Raw genomic sequence first — 18,172 nt, 5'->3', positions numbered from 1 at the left:
CAAATGTGTTTTTATGAGCCTTTTTATTGTCGTTACATAGGAATTGCTGTGGGCATAGACGCAATAGAAGCCTTGGTTTGTATAGCACTTGTGTCCAAGTTCCACAGTGACGTTATGGCACAGGCAGCAATGTGTGTGTGTATGTGTGTGTGTGTGTGTGTGTGGTGGGCTAAATATTAAATTAAAAGAAGAAAAACTTTGAGTGCAATGAAATCAAAAAGGCTTCTAAGGAATTCCACAGGACTCGCTGGTAAAAATGTGACCACTGCGTGTTTCACCACATTTGTTCACTGAACAGTACATGAAGTAAAAAGATTTTAATAACACGCACACACAAACCTACAGCTCTGAGAATCAAAAGTGAACCTGCCGTTGTATTTAGCAGAAGTGACACCTTTTTAAACCACGCATGGCTTGGTTTGCTTAAATTATATTTTAGAATAATACTGCTTTTAGTCTATAATACACTATTCTACACATGGAGCAAAAAAAAAAAAAAAAAAAACAGAACATAAATGACATTGTCATGACATATACATCATTTTACAGCATTCCCCCATATTACTTTACACATCTATTCTGTCTTGTATTTGATAAAAACAGTACAATCTGGGAAAACAATGAGCTCCTCCCCCAAAACTTCAGTTCTACTTTTCTTCAGCTAGAAGTTGCATGCTACACATTGAATCTAAGGTGCTGAATAGTTTTCAGTAAATTCTACAAAAAAAAAAAAAAAAAAAAAAAAAAAGTACTGCTGGTGGTGTTTTATGAAGCTTTATCATGATGTTGCGCTAGATTCTTGTTTCAATGGCTATGTTTCCATCACAGTGAAAAATTTGCGAGCGGATAGATTTAGTTTGCAACTTGCGAGCCAAGACATAAACTGAAATTACGCATGTTATGAATTTAGCCATTCCAAATTAATTAATAGCACAATGAGCTCAGAAATAGTCAAAAAAAAAAAAAAAAACAAATAACAGGCCTACATAATCAAAAAAAAAAAAAAAAAAAAATCAACCGCGGACTCCTTCTCTTCTTCACTTCAATACAGATTTACATGTTTAAAAATCGATAAGTTACGGAGATTTTTTATGTGCGTCCATATTACTAATAAATCATGTAACCCCTGATGTTCACATTCAAAGTTAAAGAAAGGAGCGTCTCCTGCAAATGACAAAGATCTCCAGTGATGCAAGTTGAACTTACACATTAATTTGGCCTGGCCCGTTTTAAAACATTTCAACAAGATCTTGACTCGAGTGGAACAACGCGCGTCCGTATTCTACAGTAAGGCAACAGGATACAGCTAATGTGCATAACCGATCCTCGAGTTGTCATAAATACTTTAAAGCTATCTCCATAACAAACTATTTGATCCGAGACGTAACATGGAAAAAAAAAAAGAAAAAAAAAACAGAAATTTTTTGTCAGGACAAGTTTAAAAACACTGGTTAAAAATAAATCACAGCTCGTGAATGATGCAATATCATCCTCACCCCTCACAGACTGCACATCTGTTGTATTAACATTTTCTTGATTACATGTCCCTGAAAACGTCTTAATAAATAACTGTCTCTGAAAGGCACTCTGAAATGTGCAGCTCATAAGTTTCTACAAAATAACTCAATGAAGATAGCTCACATGTAACATTTGTGCCTGCTTTTCTCCGTCCAGTCGGTGCCACTAAAGACAGTGAACTGCATCAGTGAGAACAGGTCACATGATGCGATTTATCTCTATTTGTTTAAGCTAAAAACATGAGCATGATGAGCATTAATTAGTCTGAATCTAGTGGTATCACCAGTTTTATCCACAGTTATTGAACTGTAGTTAATCATTTGCACTGTTTCCTGCTCTAATTTCCTTCTTAAATCACTAAAATTACACAAAATTTAGTTGCACGTATGTGATGAAACTCTTTGATCAGACATCGTGAAGATAACTGTGCTACTGTTGAACTGCTGGTTGATCTGTTAAAAGTATATTTTTTTCGGATTCAGATGTCAAGAGTGGTTCATCAGTGTCAAGGATTTCACATTCCATTGATACCCAACTTTTACATCCAGTGCACTTGTTCCTTTTTTGAGCACCTTGAGCAAAATGACTAGAAACACAAAACTACCACAGTAGTATATTACAGAATAACCCTCTGCACGCAGACATCTACTCAATAGATGAAAAAGTCTTTGAATTTGTCACTAAAAGCTGCAGGGCTGACACTAAACCCGAGCAAACAGTTAGTGGAGAGTTTAGTGTCTGTATCAGGCTTCGTGCCGCACACCTTTCAGCCCTCTGGATTCAGTCAAGGCCACGGAGATTGAAGCATACGCACTGCCATCTTTTTTTGATGCCTTCGGCCTTTTAAAAAAACAAAAAAAACAAAACACACTTTTGCGTGGGGTGTTTGTGTGCAATGTCAAAGGATGATTGTGATTTTAGCCTCATGAGTGCAGATCGTCGATGTTTATCCATTAACAGCAAAGCTTAGTGGTTTGAATGCAGCGCTCTGCCCGTGAATAAAACTCTCGTTCAGCCTTGTATCCACTCTCCTCAGGAAGCGCTTGTGTCAAGCCTGTGTAAACCGAACGCATAAAGATGAGATCAACTCATCAAAGCTGGGGAAGGGGTGGGAGGGGGCGGGGCGGTGTGGGGGGGGGGGATTTTAGCGCCAAGCCAGAGTAGTGGGTTGCCAGGATGAGTGAAGGCAGTGGAGGGGCAGTGAAAGGGCTTGCAGACGTCTTCGTGTCTGATGGGATCCGGGTTCTGCTCACACCTGCATCTCTGAACCGCTGGACAAGCCGAGAGCGTTGGCCTCCTCTGTCGTCAAACCGTTCTTCAGTGTCCTTCTCACTGTGCAGCAAGAAAACAAAAAAAGACAAATATATTACTATAGAATTTGCACGTGAGAACGAATTAAGGCGCTCGTCCGATGCTTCTCGTAACTCACATGATTTTCGGTTGGCTCGGGAGCGCCTCCTCTCTCGAGGTTGCGTCCGCTGGCTGGGCCCCTGAGTGGCTGACCTAACTATCCTCTCCATGATCTCATCAGCTGTATCATCTGTGCAGTTCACTGGGTCGTCACTGCTAGTGCACCATGGGGGGACACGCCCTGAAAAATAAAATAAAGACAGAACGGATAAGAAAACAGCAGGCTAAATAATGAAGCTCGTGGGATATGACTGAACGCTCCGCAACAGCTACTAAATGGACCTTGAGGTGAGATTGATTGCTTCTTCAGGGCTCCTGAAGCTGTTACTGTACACCCACATAGGAGAACTAATCTCAGTGTTCTGGATATATGATGAGATTATATAAATATATGAAAGTTACGTAGGTGCTGTAACAGTGTAGCACGTTTATGAGGCTGACCTCTAGTGCTGCTGGCTCTGGTGCGTGTACGGAGGCCCGGCACCGTTGACACTCCGCTCTCTCCGCCCTGCAGGCTGCTCTTCAGCACGGCCTTCATGTTCTCGTGTTCAGCTGCATCTTCAGCGTACTGGATACCCTGAGGCTGGCTTTCCTGTGCGTCTGGTGGGCCGTTGCCGAATTTACCACTCTGTAGGGGAGCGGGGAGGACACAAGATTATGATATCTGACATTTTTCTTAGTAGGAGATGGTGCGAATCACGGCCATGCTCTGGTTACACTGGTTAATTTTTACTATGACGCAGCATTTTCCAGCCTAAAATAAGAACAGTTAGTTATTTCAAAGAGTCACAAGTTCCAGATACACTGTTTATTCTGTAAGTAAACAACGAGGCAACAATCTCCCTTTTCTCCATGACTGTACCTTTCAACAATGCAGACATGCGAGTGTGAGCTACGTATGTTGGACATATGAATCTCATTCAGGTTCAAAAGTCAAACTTTGAGTCCTCCTGAGGTCCATTAATCTCTACCAGGAAGTAGCTGTGACTCCTTCCAGTGAGATTCACTCAACACTCCTGCCGACAGCATGCAAACACCTCGCTGTCATCGCTGTCGAGCTTCCTCATTCATGTGAGGTCACGCAGACACACACAGAACCCGTCAGTCTGACTAATGACACGTCCTTTGTTAATGCACAAAATGTAAACGCACCCGTTATTGTTCAAAGTTACAACAACAAAGTCTGTTTGAATGTTAATCACGAGGTTTGCATGCACTTGACTGCACACAAAGTCACCTCCTACCTCACCATCTTCATCCTCACTCTACAGAGATTAGGGAAATGGGGAAAAATGCTGTGAAGTGTGTTGTAAGAACAGTATACAGCTGTTATCATATATATACAAAATGTAACCACAAAGTTGGTCTCACAAACCCTGAGGTTGTTTCTCAAACCACAAAGAGGCACCTAATCTTTGATTTGTATTGTAAACATTAAATGAATAGTTCTTACTTGCTTTCATGCCAGAGGTAGATGAGAAAATCAATAGAACTCTCATGTTTGTACAGTAAATATGAAGCTGGAGCCAGCAGACAGTTAGCTTAGCTTAGCATAAAGACTGAAAACAGGGGGAAACGGCTAGCCTGGCTCTGGCTGCAGCGTCATAGTGAATAGAGAGATGAGAGAGTGGAATCAATCTTCTCATCTAACTCTCAGCAAGAAAGCAAAAAAAGGTCCAACAATGTCTAACTATTCCTTTAAACTTCAAAACGGCTATGAGGTTTACACCCCCTATCAGCAATATACTATAAATGTGTAATAGCATAAAACACATTGAAAATGGATGCAAGCTGTGGAAGAAGAGAGCACATTTGATTGAACATCTTTGTAAGAGTGTGGTTAAGGTGTGGACCTTGTTATTTCTCCTTTAGGAACATCCAAAGGTTTGAATTTTCACACAGTGATTGAATTAGGGTCCCTTTGAAGAGAGAGGGGCCCCTGCCAAGGCTCGCTGTGGAGTCCACTCTGAGCAGCCGACTCCTCGGGGTTTAAGGGATTTTAATCATACAGGGAGGTGTTTGCACTGGCCTTTCTTAGCCTGCTGCAGCTACAGAATGGGATACACTAAAAACAACTCACTGATTGTTGTTACAGTAACCTATACATACGAAGACAGAGGAACTATGCTGATGTCATCACAAATGTATGCCATGTCTGTCAGAGACGGCCACATTTGGTGCCTTAACCAGATTATGGATATAACCAGCATCTGGGGATTGTTCATATTGTTTCATAAAATTGAGAAAGTACAAACCAAACAAAGACGAGGATCAGGAAATGGAGAAAGTGTACATGTGACCCTTGCTTGTGGTGAAGACCACTTACATCTGTTATCATTTTTCCCCTGGTCTTGTTCCTCTCTCGGTGGTTGGCCCTCTTCTGTTTCTGTTGTAGCACGCGCTCTCGTGTTGTGCGATACTCCAGGGCAAATTCACTCAGGATCTTGCTAAAGCGATGAATGCTGACCTCACGTACCGCGTATATCGGATGACCCAGGAATAGCAGAAAGGCGTGAAACCTGCAGATGTGTAATGAAAAATCACATCACTGTCAACATGAACAAACACAAAGAAATTGCACTGACACTGAAACAGAAATAAATAGATTGACAGTGTATTTAATCCTGGAAAAATGCAAGAAAACAGACTCATTCGGTCTATAACTGAACGTACCTGTTGAGTATTCTTCGATGTACGATCTTCAGAATAATAATCCTCTCCGCACAGTCTTTAAGGAAGTCTGACATTTTTTGTTTCAATGCTGGTTTCATCTCATGTTTCGCAATGACCTTGAGGTGATCCCATGATGCTTTGCACCTTCGCTCCATCTGGGCCAGATTGTCTTGAAGCTGGTCGAAATCCACCTGACAACAATACCACAGAACAGAACTCACTACAGATGGTTGGTGACATTTGCGACTGCTGCTACTAAAAATGTGTTTAAAAACACAAACTGACGCTTTGCAGAAATCGTTTCATGAGTTTTTTTTAAAAAAAAGTGAATAATTCAAACTTTTGTCAGGCGGGTGATAGCTCCTATCTCGGAGTAGAGGTCAGTGCTGTCTGGAAACTTCTCCACCACGATGGTGCAGGCATGGTGCAGCAGGGACTGCTTGTGAACTGTGTCCTTCACCTCTGGGACTTTCTCCAAGTAACTCAGCTCAAAGCCTTTAGCCTACAGATGTACACACACACACACACAGCAACACACTCAGGAAGAGCGGCAGAAACAACTGTCTGAAATTAACAATCAAGAGCCCCGACTAGAGGACCAAATTGCGGTGAATTTCCTTTCTGGCACAGTCAGAAAAAGGGACTCAATGGAGTGCGCCGAGCAGATATGTAGATTCATTAGGCTGTGATTATCAGAAACCACAATCTACTTCAGACCCGACCGATTGTTCTGCTCACCACAGCGGAGCTAAAAAAGCCAGAACATATCATGAAAGACATAATCCTAACAGGATCTCCCTTGTTCTTCTGCCAGTTTTAAATGGCTTACTGCAAAATATAAATGCAGCCATTATTTACGGGAACTACTTGTTTTGATGTTGATGACTTATGTTTTCCTTTTGCATGTTTGGCTCTTGTAAGGTTCAAACACACACACACACACACACTCATTCATAGACTTAACACATAGATGCATGCACACAAAGGGAACACGCAAGGCCACAGAAACCCCCATCACAAAGCGAGACAAAAAAAAAAAAAAAAAAAGCAGTCTGAGACACAGATGCAAGTTCCACACAACCAAACACAAACTTCCAGAAAACACAATCACACAATCTCCCTCCTTTTTTCTTCTCAGACAGACAGAGCCAGGTTCAGCAGAGGCCTGGACGAGCTTTTTTTTACTGTAGAAGGACAGTGTCCGGTGCAGACAGTCAGGCAGCACACAGCACATTCTTTAACACACAGAGAGTCCACTGTTATCCTTGCCAAATAAATATGTTGTCGGGGGAGTTGAGGGAGGAGGAGGAGCAAGAAAGGAAACAGAGGAAGTGAGTTAGAGACATAGCGGGAGAGAAAGTGGAAAAAAAAAAGAGGAACCTCTAAGCCGTATATATGTCTTGAGGGTTACTCACGGTAGTGCCGTTGAGGAAGTTGCCGATGGTCAGCAACGTGGTTAAGATGTAGCGGAGTGTTTTGTTTTTCTCTAACTGGTCCATCCCTTCTTTAAGATCCTGAAGAGGCTCCGCTACCTCCTAAAAGAGCATAAAAAGACACACATTATCTATATTTGCTAGTTCATATATTTCCAAAGAATTCTGCTCTTTTTTTTCCCTGATGAGGATGTTTGATTACGTAGTAATGAGAAGATTGATACTTCTCTCACATCTGTACGGTAAATATAAAGCTACAGCCAGCAGCTGTTAGCTTAACTTAAAGACTAGAAACAGCTAGCCGGACTCTGCCCACAGTCATTGCGCCCGCCAAAGAAATGGTCCCACACATAAACTCCCATAAAACCACAATAAGTGTTTAAACAAACGAGACATGATGTGTTAATTAGTGAGCAGATTTTTTTGCCTTTTCTTGCTGTTTCCAGCCTTCATATTTGTTTCCAAACTTCATATTTACCGTACAGACGTCAGAGCGATAAACTTCTCATCTAACACTCTGCAAGAGCGGATAAGTATATTTCCCAAAATATCAAACTATTCCTTTAATTCATGATTCAATTTAAAGCGTCCAATTCTAATTGTTTTACTTACTTACTTACTTATATAGCTGGCCAAGGTGTGATGTATCTGCATTAGGGCTAAACAATTAATCCAAATTTTATCGAAATCGCAATATGGCCTACTGCAATTTTCAAATTGCAGGAGGCGCAAAATTTAAGGAGAAATGTGTGTCAAAATACCATTTGTGCATCGTATTCTACAGACTTAAGAAAACATCTTTGGTACAGATCACACCGTAATCATTTTAATATGTTTTTAAATGAGAATAATGATGTATAAATCATCATTCCCTCTAATAATGTAAATCATGCAGTATCAGTCAAAATAGTTCAGTCCTAATCTGCACGGACTCAAGAGTGAACAGGAATAACCTTCTCAATAAGCTCATAGTCCATCTTGAATGCCCACAGCTGCAGGCGAGCAGACAGCTCTGTGATGGAGGAGAGGGTGAGAAGGAACTGCTCAGCGCTGCCCAAGGGGATATCAGGGTTGACCAGCTGAGCCTCCTGGATCCTCTGCTTCTCTTCCTCTGTGGGGATCATCGTCAGGATTTTCTAGGGGTGGGATGGAGACATGAGAGGAGGGGAGGGGAAGGGAAAGTCTTACCGGCTCATTCATCAAGTCAGCATATCAAAAATGTTTCAATGCCTGCGCAAAACTTTTACACAATATGTCAGGGAGTAAATCATAAAGAGGGAGAGGAAACAAATTGATTCTGACATTTCCAGCTCTGTTTATCTAAGATGTTTCCAGCTTTCCCACAGACTTGTGTGACATCTGAACTTTCAACCTTACGCTTGTCGTCTGGCTGAAAATACTTCCAGAGGCAAAAGGCGGAAAGGAATACTCCTCTCCTCTGAACTCAAGGAGAAGCTCTGAAAACGGCAGGTTATATAATACCAAAGGGATGCAACATTCATCATTATCTGCTGATGTGCAGCCCCTCAAAAGCCTACAGTATGGTTTTTATAAAGACCTGAAAATATGCATGTGGAGCTACCTTTTAATCATCACTGTGATTAATTATATGAAAACAGCCGTGCAGCCAGAAAATCACATGATATGTCAACATTGTGGTCAACCCATGCTGGGTAAATATCATTCAAGAAAACCATGTTTACTTTGGATCCTGTGAGCTTGAATGGGTTTTTATTTGATGGGACTACACTAGACAGTACTTACTGTAATAATATGGAGCACAAATTTAGTTGTACTGTATTCATCCTAAAACAAAATCTCTTTAAAAACTGCTTACCTCAATGCCCTCTTTGTTCAGTGCGTACTCATCAAAGTTGAGGATAGCTGTCTTGATGGTGCGAGGAGGGGGTAAGACAGTCAAGCCGATGTTTATTGCGTTGCTTCGTTTGGAATCCAGGACTATGATTTCTTGTCGTTTGCCATCAACTGCAGCTTTCTATGAGACAAACAAGGGTTAAATGGTGCATATTAGACAACAAACACATACAAAACAAGACAATTCATCATTTTCATTCCTGTATCCTGATGTGATCTCCTGCCTCTTCCTAATATTGTCATGCTTATTTGCTCACCGGATAACCTCATTTATGTAAGACACCAGTAGTTTAGCCACACTAAATTCACAAAATAATCCATTTCAAATACATTTCCTGGTAGCAGGAAGTCCTGAACTATGGGAAAGGAACCTTGACAAATCAGAGCTGCAACATTAATCTGGTTATGAAAAATATATTAATACTGCATGGTTCTACTGTAAGTTCGACAATAAGTTACCTTTGTAACAGGCAGCTCCTTGGATTTGGACTCAAACAGCTGCTCCAGTTTGGACGTGTCCAGTTTAATTGGCTCCAGTTTGGACCACAGGGACTCCTTACAGAATTTATGGCTCTTACACTGCCAGTCCACGGGACGCACCTCGTTCCAGAAGAGACGGATGGTCTTCTTCTTCTTCTGGAAGAGAGGCACCTCCCCTCGACTCAGTTGAGGGGAAGGTGGAGGGATGGGGGCCATGAATGGTGGAGGTGGGGGCATCATTTTGCCGAGGATGGGAGGAGGTGGGGGGCACCCGAACAAGGGCGGGGGTGGCGGTAGGGCAGCGTTGCACGGGGGAGGAGGAGGTGGTGGTAAAAGATCGCCCGACCCCATCACGTTGTCCATATCTAAAATATCCATGTCATCCTCATCCTTCAGGTCTGTGAAGTCCATTTCTTTGATCCGTAGCTCCCTGGGTGTGGCCATCAGCTGATCCCAGATATAGTCTGACTCTTTCTTCGGGGGTAAAGCTGATGAGACAGCAGTTGATGATTTGTCAGTCTGCTGCTGTTGCTGCTGCTGCTGCTGCTGCTGCTGCTGCTCTTTTGAGGCCTCCACCTCAGGAGGAGATGATAGGCCTTTGACCAAATCTCCAAATTTCTCCGCCACTGCTCGGACACTGCCCTGGTTGTCCAGATGCCCGACTTCCAGTTTTTTCACATTTTCTTCTCTGGCCTGTCTGTGAGCCTCCAGTGTGGAGATCCTGCTGGCCAGGCTCGCCACAGAAGAGTCACTGACCTCTGTCTCCTTCTCACATTTACAGTTTTCTTTCTCTGTCTCACCTACATTCTCTTCATCCTTGCTGGTCGCCTTCTGAGCATAGAGCATGTCCAGCATGAAGCGCTTGCTATTGAGTATTTTGTTGCACTGGTCGTTCACATCTGCATCTTTAATGCACTGCGTCCATTGGCCTGTTGTTGTGGAAACAATTTGACATATAGTACCAGTCAAAAGTTTGGACACACTTTCTCATTCAACATCCCTTTGATAGATATACATGGATGATTATCAAAGCATGTGAAATCAGCACCAAATCATACCTGCTTCAATGTCATTGGTGAGTTTCTCCTCCCGCTCCTCCCTCTCCAGAGTGCTACTCGTAGAGGAGATGCTGGATGCGGAGCAGTTGTCCTTCTCATTCACTTCCTCGTTCTGTCTCTCCTTCTCACTCAGCATTACACTGTCTTCTACATCCCTTTCCATCGGCTGCTCCTTCTCTAACCCCTCCTCTAACTCAACATCCACCTCCACTTCTGTCTCTGCCACCTCCGCTACATCGGCTACCTCCGCTTCTTCCACCTGCTCTTCTACGTCTCCCTCATTCATGCACTGTTTCTGTTCCTCCAGCTTCTCCTGCTCTCGCCTCTCTTCTTTCTCTGTGCCTGCCTGTTCGTCTGCTGCTGGCTCCGCAATTACACTCTGGTCAGACTGAGTCTCATCAACATCCTCCGTCTCTGCAGGCGACTCAGTCTCAGTCTGCTGCTTGTCTGGCTCAGGAGGAGGTGTGGGGGAAGGTTCTGATACTGTTAACTCTGGCGCTGGGCTTTTGGTTCTGGTCTGTGGGTCAAGGTTTGGCTCTGAGATGTGTTCTGTTCCTGGAAGAGAAATCAGAACGTGGAAAAAAAAAAGTTACTTTAAGTACTTCAGTTATGTGACTGTACATTATCTGATAGTCTTCAGAGACATTCTTCGTTTATGATTAAAAGAGCTTTAAATTGTTTCCTGACATGTCCTTAATTGCAGTGAGAAATTGTCTAAACTCAACTTACGGTTCCAGACTTTAAAAGTAATTCAAAAAGCAATCAAATTCTATTACCATGGCTCATGACCGTACAACATGACTGTAACTCTCAGCGTTACTGGCTCTGAGAGAGTTTACAACTCCTGAGAGAAAAATAGTTATATTTAAATATTCTCTTTAGTAGACACCAACTAAGTACGTTTAAAAAAAACAGCTACTATATTTGATAGGTAGGTAAAAAATAAAAGGAAAATCTTTTTTTTCTTCTGCAAAATGTCCAGAATTACACAAGAAACAAAGCTTTTTTTCATTGCAGCCATGACAAATTACCTTTAAGTCACTGAGGCTGTTTTATCAGGATCTCATTAAAGCTATTTCAAATGTAGGAAATTTAGAAGTATATGTGCACCTCCACCTCCTCATAACCACTCTTCACCCTCTTTAGACACACTTACACACTCAAAATCTCTGTATCTTTTCTCTGACAATAACCCTGTTTCACATATACACTTTGACTTGTATTTCTAGACACAGGGAGTTATTCTCAATAATAAGAAGTGCAGCTGAATCAAATTTCAGCACTATAATCACCCTGCAAGTGTTAATGCCGAGCCCTGTGTGTGTGACAGGTGCACTGACAGTTTGTATTGTCTCTGCCAGCTCTGTAAGCCAACATTACAGTCCATTCATGCTCATATCTCTCAAGTGCTAATGATGAATAAATGGTTGGCAAACACCATTTACCCGATGTCTGCTGTGCGCTGGCGACCGTGTCTTCTTGTGAGATGATGGATGAGGGTGTGGCAGAGCGAGATACAGAGCGGCTGGCAGGGTTGGAACTCAAACACAAAGTGATCTCTGTCCGTCCTCTTGTTGGCGCTCTGGGTCGCTCCCGCTCAAACTCCTCTGCAGCTAGCCTCTCCACAGCCTTGTACCTGCAACAGCAAAGAGTAGCTTCTAGATGTCTGCGCGCTGTGGTTTAGATGTGTGCTGATCCGCACTAAAAGTTAGCAACTGTTCAAATCTTAGTTCAGCCAATTCGATAGTTGTGGTATAATTTAACAGAAACTTATTGACTATCATGTGAAAATATTACAACTGCAATTGAAGGGATTATACCATCCTCATTCTATGATTTTTTTTCTAAGAAATTCACAAATTCAAAAAATTCAACCTCCTGAGAAGATAACTTTTTAGAGATATGAGGATTTCATCCAACAGTGATGAAAAATTCAGTTGGGTTTTAGTGAACACTAGCTATGATGTCGGCATTTATGCTGTTAACAGTCATGACAGGTTTGTCTTATTCCTGGGTAATTATGGAAAAACGGAGTTGTAATCTCATTACTGGAGGGACTCAAATGATGACTGATGAAATCCTTTTTCAAAGTTTCCAAAGTGTCATTAAACGTTTCTGGCTAGTGTTTTCTGATCTCAGTACACTGAACCAGAAGCACATTCCAGTTCACAGGGGTGAAATAGGTGATGGAGGTAAGAATAAGCTATAAAACATACAGATGAAGTCATTGGGAGACAACTGGACCAGATCGAAGCCAAAACACAATTACACACTTGTCCTGTTAACGTTGGGATATCTTAATGGTGAGCAGGCCTAGAGGGGCCCTGACACCTATAATTCAGCCTGACGCTGGGTGTAATGCACTTTACATCTGCTATCAATTTTAGAAGAGGATCTCAAAGCATTTACAAATCTCCTTTGTTTTTTATGTATCTTCACAACTGGAGCATTATTGTGAATCCATGTGAAAGTATGAAAGTTATGAAAGTTTACTCACCTTTCCTCTCTGGCTTGTCTTACTTCATCCCTCTTGTCTACATAATCTTGACTGAGACAAAAATGTAGAAAGACAGAAACAGCCAGAAGAGAGTGATAAAGAGAAAATTTAGAACATAATATGGATAAATTATTTTTTTTATATCTGTTTGCATTTTATGTGGATATTAAATGTGATGATTGCATAACTGAAAATTATATTTTAAGCACAAAGAAATAAAACTGAGCAATATAATATGCTAAGGCAATACACCTGAGCTGACCAAGCTGCTACCCAGGTCCTCCTGCCATGATTCACTATCTATATATGAGCCTTAACAAGAGACACAACCCAGCTCTCATGAGTTTGACTCAAGACTAGAGCCACATGTTTCTCAAAATTTCAAAGGTCAATTCGAATGTCTTCATTGGCTGTGTAGCTACCCATGATACAATTTAAAGAAATAATATTGCCACTCTGATATGAAGTCATACAGTGCTCTGACAGTAGCTGTGTCTGATTTGTAAGTTGAGACTGACTTTAAGCGGTTCCTCTCTTCCCTTTCGATCCTCTGCAGACGCTCCTCTCTTTCCAAGCGCCTCCTCTCTCTCTCTGCAGCCAGAGACTCCTGATGTTGTCTGAAAGATGAAGTTAGCAAGCCCCCTAAGGAAGGTCTGCATGCAAAAGAGACAAAAAATATGTGAAAACATGAATAACATTGAGTGATGAGTCTGTGTTTTCATTTAAATATGTTCACATTTGTTCAAAGGGAACTTTACAGATGGGGTGAGTAACATTTTAACAGCCATATCCAAAAAATGTTCTGCCTTAGCTGTGGAACAGTTGACATGCCAACCTGTCAGGTTTGGTGTCTGCTGTGGAAGTCGCTGAACTAGTGAAACGATGGATGGGTGATGTAGGAGCCTGGTGCCTGCCAGGGTATGGAGTGCCATTGGCACTTATTCTGTAAAAAGGGAAAAATAAAAAAGGGGGAAAATAAATGCTTTGTTCTCTTCTAACATATTTTTCCAAGACAGAGAAGAGGGCTGGACATTACTTCAAGGATCTGCGAGGTGCGATGTGAATTCCAATGCCATACTGCAGGGCAGTTTACACTGAGATATGACTGTGCTGGATAAAAGAACAATGCTGCTAAGCACTCTGCCTTTGGAATTTAAACAACTTTCCTGTAAAGAAATCCATGCCAAAAACCCTGAAAGGGTACCTGCAGGTGCATTGCTTATCCGTGCTTGTGCATGGGGGCAATCTTTCATAAATTCATCTTTTTACCAGACCTAGTCTTTTATGAGAGGCCTTGTAATTGTTCTGTGGAATTTGCATCATGCACATTTTGTCCTAGAAAAGTTGTGCAATACATTGTGTGTAAATAAAAACAGTTAACAAAGATGATAGAATAATAATTGAAAACAAACTAGTGTTCTTTTACTAGTGCTACAGCTACAAAACTTTTATGTGGACTTCACTATGTCCACGTCTCCCTGAAACTACTAATGCATCTCAAAAGTCAGTTCAGTAAAACAACTCATGTGGAATAGATTATTATGTAAATGTAGAACATGTACAAGGTTAATGTTAATGTTTGGCATCTAGGCTCGGACCTCCTCCCACAAGCAAACGCCATGCTCAGGACAGCAGGGAGTGGGGACGATGACACTAACTTGCCTCCTAGGGGAAAGTAGATTCAGAGCCTACAGGTGGATGCAGGGCTTTTGAATTGCTATAAGAACAGCAGAAGTGGCAGCAGAAGTGGCAGCAGCCGTAGCAGCAAGTGACAGCATAGCTTTCAGATGAGCGGTGTGGCAGCAAGCAGGCAGAAAAAGAGCAATCAGAGCACTGATGCTGTGCGTTGGATACAGGCTGTTGTGAGAGGAGTACGCCCTGTTTGAACTAGCTCGCAGGCTTCGCTTCATAAATAATATGCGTCTTGCCTCTGCACACTCTTGTAACAGTTGACCTGTTGACTTCTGTCCTTACCTTTCAGCCCAGCAGGGCTTTCTAGCAGTGAAAGATGAAGGGGAGTTGTTTGTGTCTGTCAGACTGAAGATGGAAGGCACAGTAAAAAAAAAAAAAAGAGAGTAACAGTCAGGTCAGACACTCCAAAGATAAAAGAATAAGGTGTTAGTCACACAGACAAGATAGTAAGGTAGTAGTTGAAGGTTGAAGGGCTGCAAGACCACACGACAGAGACGACAGGGGCAAGACATTATCTCTGTTAGTCTTACCCATTCCATGTGCTATTTAGAAAGCAAGAAAACTACTGTAAACTAGATCACTTTTTATGTTCCGTTGCATAAAAAACAGGGAATCATTTTTTTCTTAGATGGCATCAGGGATACACACGCAGAGGAACTACTGTGCCAGTTTAGATGTGGCTGTCCATCCTGTTTCCATTGCAACAGATCTCTGCAGGACTGTGAACAACTAAGAGTGACTATGACTCATGCTAATACTAAAAGTTCCTTAATACTTTGAATTAATTTATTGACTTGTCTTGGATTAAGTGTGGTGCAGAGCCACAATGAAAGACAGATGAGTAGTAAATACAGTATCTGCAAAATAACTGTTTCCAGCAACTGAGAAGAGAAAAGGAAGTAATTATGACTTTCCTTTTTTCTGGTACCGTGTGTCTTTGGAGATGACAGATGCCACATAAATCACTTTTGGTGGAAAATAAAGACCTTATGCTCACTATGATGAAGAAAACATTTTTTAAGGATGAAGGAGGTGGAGAGGAGACTAAGCTATAGTATGTTCACCACAAATAACTTCATGGTATGCACTTATGAAGAGCATCATTTTAAAATAATATTTAGAATTTTAGCATTTTTGTATTTCTGTTTTTACTCTGATGATGCTTGTGGGTGTCTCTGCTGAGTGTACAGTGAGCTACATAGAGACACAGACATCAGTGATGGGGGGAGGACAGTGTGTTTGGACATTGTAAAAGATATAATGGGAGTCCGTATGCAACACATGTAGGTGAACTGTAGCTCCTACGCTCTACCTGAAGTGCCTTTCTCTTTTCGAGCCCGTCTCACTCTCCTTGGACCCAACAGACACCTGGCTCTGGTTCAAGTCAGGGGATGGTGAGAGAGGAAAGGGGGATGTGGTTGGGGTAGACTGACAGTGACATTGGCTCAGACGGTGAGCAGAGCCTGGCACTTTACTCAGAGCGACAGGGAAGACACTGTCAGGTGGCTGGGGAGGTGCAGACCAAGGACTAAAGGTCCTCTGTTTAGGTGCGACGGACACAGGAGAAGATGTCCTGGTCTTGAAGCCGAGATATTCTCTCTGCCCTTCAGGGTCACTGGCTTTAGGGAGGACGCTGGCCATACACTTTAAGTTCAAACACATGTTAGGGGTGTCTGCTACAGCTGGTGCCCCACTAGGATGACAAAATACAAGAGAGCAGGAGTCCAGATGGGTAGAAGGACAGAATTATACTTTGAAACTATGGCAGAGAAACTATGGAAATACAAAGGGAATGGGGGATTGTTTCACACCTAGCAAACTAGTTATCCTAAAATACCTGTGAGCGCCCTGTCTAGAGGACTCAATGACTGGATGACTTTCATCATCTGCCTCTTCCTCGTCCTCCTCATCCTCCTCCTCCTCCTCCTCCTCCTCATCTCCTTCCTCCTCCTCCTCCTCTTCCTCTTCCTCTTCTCTGTGGCGAGAGGATGGTTCGAGGGTTGAAAGGAGGAAAGGGAGGATGTAGGCAGGCAAGAGGGAAGAGAAGTTGGACAGAGACAACATGAAAACACACAGAGGCAAATGAGCCCAGAGAGACAACACAGAAACGACAAACACCACACACAGTGCATGCTTGTCAGAAAAGCAAGAGGCTATTAGTGCGGAAGATTGAGAAGGTTAGTAGGTTTTTACAACAATCTCTCTTGACATCTCAAAATGTTAACAACGCACAGGCACAGGCAACAGTTCAAACTACACATAAATGACATTTCTGTAGTCACATTAATAAAAATTACTTCTACTTCTTCTAATTGAGAAAAAAAAAAAAGATTCATTTCAATAAGCAGTGTTAGGGCTGTAGGAGATATCTTCTGTGTTTGAACTGATAGTCTGGGATACATCGTCATACATGAGTCTGTGGCCGGTTTGCTACTTGGATCCATCCCTCTTGGCTGTCTGGATTTCATTAACAATATGGAAAATGGTGATCTTCAAAGGCGGCTTGAATTTCCTGTGGTGGGCTGGACGAAACTAGTCTGGTATCATATGACCTGCTGGATTGAATTTAAGTATACCTGAAGACCTGAATACTACCACAAATTTTAGTAGGTATGCCACTTAAAAAAAAAAAAAAAAAAAAAAAAAAAAGAAGCTGTTTGTTATTAATTATAGGGGATTGGAAAATGTGGTACTAGGAAAGGCTGTGATCGGTGGTGATTTTAAAGACAAAAAGGAAGACTTTTAGTAATTCCCTGTTTAAAATTCAAACCCAAATTTTGTCTGATGACTCATGACCTATAATAAAAAGCAGAATAACAGGTTAATATAATTTCCATGAATAGGGACTGTCTGACTAGGTTTTCCCGGTGTTTTTATAGGGCAGAGTCCAAGCTACTGTATAATTAAACGAGATTGCAATTAGCTTCTTGCCTGAATCACCAGTTGCGGTTTCCCTTGAGTTTGTTTAGTCACAAAAGGTTGACGGTATATAAAACTGATGGCTTGGTGGAGTTTAAGTTCAATACGCTCTCAATGAAGGAAGCGTGACTTGAAACAGATCGCAGATAGTTCATATCATGTGTTTACAGAAGCTTCCTATTTCCATCAGTGGCAGAAGAATGTCTTTGACAGTGGGAAAATTAATTTAAATGTCACTTTGCAGCAGCAGTTTCTTCTTCGCCTTTCTTTAAATGACTATATAATTAAATTCTCTGCTTTGGCTCTGGATAGAGTGAAAGCATCTCTCCAAGACTGAAATATAATACAACACTTGCCGTTAAGCTGTTCCCAGTGAAAAAACGAAATACTCCATGGACGCAGGAATAGTCTGTGATACCTTTTTTTTTTTGTTGCAGCTATTTCTCAGGGTTTAAAATATACAAGATCAAAACAAATCCTCCTGGCTGAACCCTTTAAAACCAGCATCAAACCAAGTTCAAGCTAAAATGGAAGCAAGGATCAAGTGTCTTTTTTTTTTTTCTTGGATATCTTCCATTTTTCCACTTTCCCATCCATCTCTGTCCTCCCCTCACCTC

The 18,172-nt window shown here is 41.8% G+C and overlaps 1 protein-coding gene across 2 annotated transcripts in view; it reads right to left on the bottom strand.

Annotated features, from left to right (window-relative positions):
• Positions 1-6: 6 nt before the first annotated feature.
• fhod3b (formin homology 2 domain containing 3b) overlaps positions 7-18,172 on the bottom strand; it is a 104,379-nt gene continuing 86,213 nt past the window's right edge. Inside the window, exons 11-27 of one of the 2 annotated variants that reach the window (XM_067601772.1) lie at positions 14,919-14,981; positions 13,780-13,887; positions 13,463-13,597; positions 12,945-12,995; positions 11,893-12,083; positions 10,448-11,002; positions 9,369-10,318; positions 8,872-9,030; positions 7,988-8,170; positions 7,017-7,136; positions 5,942-6,103; positions 5,602-5,792; positions 5,255-5,447; positions 4,173-4,193; positions 3,370-3,556; positions 2,948-3,109; positions 7-2,850 (exon numbers count right to left, since the gene is read on the bottom strand). In XM_067601772.1, coding sequence (XP_067457873.1) covers positions 2,768-2,850; positions 2,948-3,109; positions 3,370-3,556; positions 4,173-4,193; positions 5,255-5,447; positions 5,602-5,792; positions 5,942-6,103; positions 7,017-7,136; positions 7,988-8,170; positions 8,872-9,030; positions 9,369-10,318; positions 10,448-11,002; positions 11,893-12,083; positions 12,945-12,995; positions 13,463-13,597; positions 13,780-13,887; positions 14,919-14,981 — 3,514 coding nt within the window. In that variant the 3' untranslated portion in view covers positions 7-2,767. The remainder of the gene's footprint in view (positions 2,851-2,947; positions 3,110-3,369; positions 3,557-4,172; positions 4,194-5,254; positions 5,448-5,601; positions 5,793-5,941; positions 6,104-7,016; positions 7,137-7,987; positions 8,171-8,871; positions 9,031-9,368; positions 10,319-10,447; positions 11,003-11,892; positions 12,084-12,944; positions 12,996-13,462; positions 13,598-13,779; positions 13,888-14,918; positions 14,982-18,172) is intronic. The other variant, XM_067601773.1, reaches the window with a different exon arrangement.

This window comes from Thunnus thynnus, chromosome 10 (assembly GCF_963924715.1).
Source record: "Thunnus thynnus chromosome 10, fThuThy2.1, whole genome shotgun sequence".
Lineage (NCBI taxonomy): Eukaryota > Metazoa > Chordata > Actinopteri > Scombriformes > Scombridae > Thunnus > Thunnus thynnus.
The sequence above is the reverse complement of the archived record's forward strand: the minus strand, read 5'-3'. Positions and strand labels throughout refer to the sequence as shown.